This window comes from Mycetomoellerius zeteki, unplaced genomic scaffold (assembly GCF_001594055.1).
Source record: "Mycetomoellerius zeteki isolate Tzet28-1 unplaced genomic scaffold, Tzet1.0 scaffold106, whole genome shotgun sequence".
NCBI classification, from domain to species: domain Eukaryota; kingdom Metazoa; phylum Arthropoda; class Insecta; order Hymenoptera; family Formicidae; genus Mycetomoellerius; species Mycetomoellerius zeteki.
Window position 1 is genome coordinate 8,746 of NW_017255975.1, and position 6,695 is coordinate 15,440.

Genomic DNA, 6,695 nt, shown 5'->3' on the forward strand with positions numbered 1-6,695 from the left:
GATAGCGACAATTGTCGATAAAACGTTTAGAGAATCTCACAACAGGTCGAATTTGAACATATATAACAGGATAAAGTCAGAATCATAATTGACCTACGTAAAACTAATTAATTGATTAATCTATGGCTGGGACGATGATAATATCTTAGTCCGAAGAAACTAGTTCTATCGGTCGAATTAATTGCCTTCCGGCTTTTCAGGCATCCTCTAGTGCGCATCACATGCTACGCACTGTTAATATTATTGTCAAGCATTTAGTCCAATTATTATTGTCATCAATTTTATCCTCTTTATGTTCATTGTTGTCACATTATCAATCCACGTAGTCAATCGTGGATTCCTGGATCCTTAGATCTTTGGCAGAATCTCGTATTCTTTCGGATGTTTATATCTTAAATTTATATATTTGAATTTTCTGAGAACCTTATCCGAGCTTGCCTTATGCTTTTATATACCTGAATATCCCCAACTTTTTATTTATTTATTTGCTTTCTTGGATTCTTGACTATTTATAGGATTAGGGCGATCGCTTTATCGCTTACAGCGCTTGTGAACATCAATTGTCTTTGTTTAATATTTAAACAAGGATGCTTAAAGCGTTGTGAGCGCCAAAGCGAACACAACCTAGATCTTTAGATCCATTGATGTTCAAAATCTTCATTCTTTAAATATCCATAGATCTAAGGATCCAAATGTTTTGATCCAAGGCTATCTATCTAAAACAATATTTTGGGTATATCCACCCAAGTCCACTGGACGGCTCCTACCGCTAATCTTATTGTGAATTTGACGTTAATCGCAATCGCTAAAGAGTAAATGTTTCATCGTTAACTTATATAATAGGCAATTTTCTCCGCGAAAGATTACTTTTCTTTACCGTCCACGCGACGCGCGATTGTGTTCGTTCGAAAACTGTATGCAGATTGTTGACTAATATGCTTCGGTATTCGCGAAGCTTCGAAAGCCATTTTGCATAGTTAAGAAACTCAAAATTGCAAACAAATTATATCTCTCAGGCGGAGATACATTTAAAAACATTCTCGAATAAACATGTATACATATTTATCGAGAATACCTCATCGGTACCAGTTAACTCCTAAATCCTAAACTAAACACCTTTAATCAGAGTTTTTTTAAATAAAGATTTAAATTTAATAGTTAACTATTAAAGATGATCAAAAAAGAAGAAAAATAAAATTAATCTTCTATGAACGTATATCTCCGTCTTTGAATTATGAAGGAACGGCTTCTATCGCCGAAGCTTACGTTAATTGACGCAATAGACAAGATCCTACCACGCGGATGCGCTGACTACAAATCGACCAGATTCACCAAAATGGATTGCAGCCATTTTCGACAAAACGGCAACAGCAGCAGTCGAAAATGGTCGTCACAGAATGAGATAGAGCGTTTCTTGAGACGAAATCATCCACGGAAACGCGCGTCGCGATCGAGATTGATCCTAGGTGAGATCTTCATCTTCATCGTCACTGGGACCGCCCGTAGGACAGCACAATCCTTCGGAACCATCACTCCTGATGCAAAACAGCAATGTCTCAGCCATTGTCACTTCATGCGGCATAATTCCGTGGAATTCTTTCAAGTCCGCCGCGGGGAACCAGGCCTTTTCGTTGTCGTCAATGATGAGAATTCCAAAATATCTAGAAAGGATCATTGAAGATTGATAAAATGCATATAAAGTAAAATACGGTATCATCACGGTTGATCAATATTAATATTATAATGTTAATAACAATTAAAATTGAAAGACTGCAAAGATTAAATCAATAAAGGAAAAATAATGCCAATAACAGCCGACACAGTTGTACGTGTGTAATTTAAATAACAGATGTTTCGACACTAAGGAGGACCTAATCTTATGATCGAAACATCTGTAATTGATGATTGACACATATTATATTTAGATTACACACATACAACTGTATCGGCTCTCATTGGCATTATTTTTCCTATAATGTTAGTGTTATAATTAATGTTATTAATTAATGCATAATAATTAATATAATATTAGTATTAAAAGAGTATTAATTATATTAGTATTAAGAGTATTAATACCAACCTGCAAATAGCAACTGCGGGTATCCATAAAACGGAAGTAAGAATAAGAATGGCGATGAGCACTAAAGCCCAAACGGGCCATTCCTGTCTCTCCGTAATGCCTTTACTCGCCACCCAGGCTGGATAACCGCTTCCTTCGAAAAATATTTCGACAAAAGACGCAATCAAAATACTCAACATCGCCAATGGACTAAGATACTTCCAACATATTAACCAGTAGAGGCCAGGCCGGTTGCCGGTCATCAATTCGATATCGTCAGCGAATCTGGAATCATCGCAAATACAAAATATTTGTACCGATAAACACATCTCTGATCCTTGTGCACTTACCTCTTCAAACCGTAAACATAGGACACTCCTATACATTCGAAGAACGCAATTATGAGCAATGGAAAGTTTCCGCTGAAACTATCGAACAGTACGAAGACGTAACTGCCAGCTCCATGAGCGAAGGCCATAGAAATTATACAGCACACCAAACAAATAACACCTGGCATAAAATCGAATTTATTTTAATGTATTAAAGACAAGAATATAAGGGGAGGAAGTAGGAGTCAGCGCAATACTTTGTGCGCAAGTATAATCATGGATATGTTTAAAAGTCCATTTTTAATATAAAAGTATATAATGTCGATATAAAATCCGTACGCGTTTCGACTTACTTCAAGTCATTCTCAACGGAATTAAACATAATAATTCTATCTTGTGCAAGTAGTGCATCAACCATGGTGCCAACCATCCAACATATCAAAGAGATTCTTTAGATTCATCCTAATTTACTGGCCAGAAAGAAACAAGTAATTCTTATGAAGTGAAGCTATAAAAAAAAATTGAGATTGATAATATCAAAGAAATATATAAAATTATTTGTTTTTTAAAGAAACAACAGGAGAAAGTAGATTGTCACTCATCGAATTGATGCAACTTACACATACACATACAGTAGTCAACCAATTGGATATAATCATATAATATATATACTTATTTGAGTAATTAAATGAATTAATAAGTGTGATCCAATTTAATAAATTGTTTACACAGAAACAAATAACGCGTGTCACCGCCGATTATTTTAATCTCTAAAATTTTTGAATAAATCTCACTCTGAAGAGTGAAACCTCACTCTTAAAGATTGAAAATTAAACTACTCTTTTTCAAGACTGGCTTAGTTTTCTCTCTTTAGAATGAGATTCCACTCCAAAGAATTTAAAGAGTAGGGAGGGGAGTGAGACCGGGGCTAAGTGGGCATTTGAATTTTAAGTGGCAAAAATATATCTTATGAATTTCCAATTTATATTGTAGGTGAAATCTCGTGTGTCTTCTTTACCAACGAAGTTTGGTTAGTTTAGGTGCGCCGCGTTATTATGTTTAGGTAGTTAAACGTGTTTTCGATAGTCAAAAGTAATTTTTGAGATTTAATTTTCCGAATCACATCATTTTTTGTGTATATGGATGAAATGAAGTTGCAAACACCAAAACTTTTTATTGCCATCTTGTAGTCTTATAATCACTCTATAAAACGCTACTAATCATTTGACTAAAATCATTTACTTTGTTATTGAAAATTACAATTGAAGAAAAGGTGCCCACTTAGCCCCGGTTTCCCCTATCCATTACTTCTTTCGCTATTCTTTTCACTATTGCAAAAAATACCTGTCAAAATCTCCTTTCTTAAATTCGGGAAGAGTTTCATATCGACGATGCTAGTAACAACACCTTCCAAAGTACCAAACTGGGAATCGATTCCTAAGGTGAATAGCATCAGGAAAAACAATACCGACCAAAATTGAGCACCAGGAAACTGATTGATCGCTTCGGTGAAGATGATAAACGCCAAACCTGTGCCTGACGCCGACTGTAATTATTGTAATCGTTACTCATAATTAACGTTAAAAGTCCCTTTTATACTCACGTTATCTAACTCCTTCTCCAAATCGCATTCGGGCAGTTCTGGCATTATCAAATTATCTAGTGATCCATTTCCATCTGTGACATTTAGCAGCGTACCAGCAATCGGGATGTCTTCAGGTATTTTATCGACATGACCGAATATACTCATTAACGTGTTATTCTTTTCCGATAAGCATTGTTCGTAAACCATGGTAGCCTTAAACCCTGTTCAAACAAAATCAAAAGTGTACTTTCTAAATTCTTTAGAATGGAATCTCACTTTAAAGAGTGAAAATTGAGCCAGTCTTTAAAAAAATGGTTCAATTTTGAATCTCTAAGAGTGACATTTCCTCTAAAAGTTTTAGTAGAAAAAGTAGAAATCAGAAATTTCCAGAAGAAAAAAATCACACGTACCTATGATCGAAAAGACGACGATTCCCGCGAACATAGACGTGAAGCAATTCGTCAGGCTGACCATGATGGCGTCACGATAACAATTATTATTCACTGGGTTGTACGAAGAGAACGCTATCAGACCGCCGAAAGCTAGGCCTAAGGAGAAAAAGATTTGCGTTCCAGCCTCCAGCCAAACTACAGGATCGGTCAACGTCCACCACTAAAACGCAAAAGTGAATCGGTAGTTACTTAAACTTTGTTTATTAATAATTTGAATGTAAAAAGAAATTATGAGAACGCACTTTTGGAGTGAAGAGATGCCGCAGACCGTCCGACATACCCGTCAACGTCACGCCTCGGAAGAAGAAAATAATCAGGACAATGTATGGAAACGTGGCGGTTACGTATACGACCTAAAGAAATCAAACTGATCACTTGAAGAGTTATAATAACTAATTTTAACTATAAAAGCTCCTATACCTTGCCTGAAGACGCGATACCCTTAATCATGCACATGTAGACGAGAATCCAAGCGATAATTAGTGCCAGAGCAATTTTCCAATTAAACACTTCTGGGGTATTTATGTCCTTAGATATCATCAGAGTGGTTCGATACCAGAAATATTGCGTAGGGCTACTGACCTGTTGACCCAAGTCTCACATTATAAACAAAACCGAGCTTAATATGCGCACAAATGCACATAGGCAGTGGAATGATTTATATTGTATCGTATTAAATTTTGGTATTACCAAACACTCAGGTTCAGGTGCGTAAGATCCATTTTGGAAATACCTATTGGGACACTCTGCCCATGGTAGTTGCGATTGGAAACTCTTTGAACAGATTCAGATTTCTATGAGTGATTCCGCCCGACATGTCAATAATAACGAAATTAAGCAGATCCTAATTGTTTACCTGAACGAAATAAAATAGGCACCAGGCGATAATTGTATTGTAGTAAAGAGCCACGTTAAAGGAGACTATGGCACTGCTAATTCCGATGCCGCCCATATACGGGGATACCTTTCAAGATACAGTAAAAAATTTATCTTCAAATATTTGCTTCAATTTATTCATTTGAATTTTTTTCTATTCACCTGATTCCATACTCCAATAGCGCCTTTTCTTAGTCTCTGGCCGATTGCCAATTCTAAATAAAATATAGGAATACCCTCGATGGCCAGCATCACGAAATAAGGGATCAGAAAAGCGCCTATAAATATTAGAACTCGTGGTTAGAATTGTACGAGAAAAAGCTTGAGCGATCTGTACGAAACGAACGAACCTCCACCGTTCTTCTGAGCTAGATAAGGGAACCGCCATACGTTTCCAAGGCCTACTGCATATCCTACTGTCGCCAAGAGAAATGTGAGCTTACTATCCCAATTTTCACGCTCATCTTCGCCCGCTTCCGGTCGAAAAGTCGCCTTGCCATCATTGTTGCCGGGGCCGTTTCCTATTTTGTTCTGTGGATAAAGCCAAATTCATTTAATTTCATGTGAAATTTATTCGATGTGTCTCTTGCAGAAGGATGACCATAAATAGTCATGTACCTTGTTAGGGCTGGTGTCTTCGAAGGCCGCATTAGTGGCCCCGTAATTGACAGTGGCGACGTTCTTCCGATTATCCACCACTAATCTACCACGCATCTCTTTCATTTCGAGCTTATCGATGCTTTTCTGGGGCTTTAGATCGCGGGAACTTTGCCGGCGAACGAGGTGAGCCGTGTTCGCCATATCTTCTCTCTTTTCGTTTTAGTCTTTTTCAAGTCAAATCTCGATTAAACGAAAAGATCTAGGCGCTTCATCCTGTCAAGAAAATAATGGAAATGGTTATTAATAAAAGATGAAAACGGACACTATACAAAGTGGTCAACAAAAATCACGTATAAAAAAATTATAAATTTTCCTAAAAAGAAAAATAGATGTTTGTGATAATTATAAATTAATACAAAATTAATATAATATAGTATATTATAATATATGTATAAATATATGTTATAATAAATATAAAAAGAGAAATTATATTAAAATTGTATAATTACGGTGAGTCAATAATGCGCTATTTGTGATCGTTATTATACATGCTCGCGCGAATTTATTATAGTTTGTTGTTTAATTGTGGTCAACTTTAATTCTTTCATACAGAAATTGTTCATATGTGTACACTCTTATGGGTTCAACTTGTATTGATATGTATAATACATACATATATATATATATATATACATATATATACATATGATACTTTCACATAGGTATCAATCAAGCGCACATATCCTTTCCAAATACATACGTGCCCTTCTTACGTAAATTTGCGTATAAAATAT

At 36.0% G+C, this 6,695-nt stretch overlaps 1 protein-coding gene across 1 annotated transcript; it reads right to left on the bottom strand.

Moving 5' to 3' along the window:
- Positions 1-1,239: 1,239 nt before the first annotated feature.
- LOC108724301 (sodium-dependent neutral amino acid transporter B(0)AT3) lies at positions 1,240-6,145 on the bottom strand. Its single transcript, XM_018450618.1, has 13 exons — positions 5,920-6,145; positions 5,652-5,832; positions 5,464-5,579; positions 5,282-5,389; positions 5,116-5,199; positions 4,846-5,007; positions 4,668-4,778; positions 4,384-4,585; positions 3,992-4,194; positions 3,733-3,934; positions 2,410-2,569; positions 2,081-2,344; positions 1,240-1,661 (listed from the first exon to the last, which is right to left on the bottom strand). Exons 1-13 carry the CDS (start codon positions 6,100-6,102, stop codon positions 1,463-1,465), a joined length of 2,175 nt encoding a protein of 724 aa, XP_018306120.1. The 5' UTR covers positions 6,103-6,145; the 3' UTR covers positions 1,240-1,462.
- Positions 6,146-6,695: the final 550 nt, after the last annotated feature.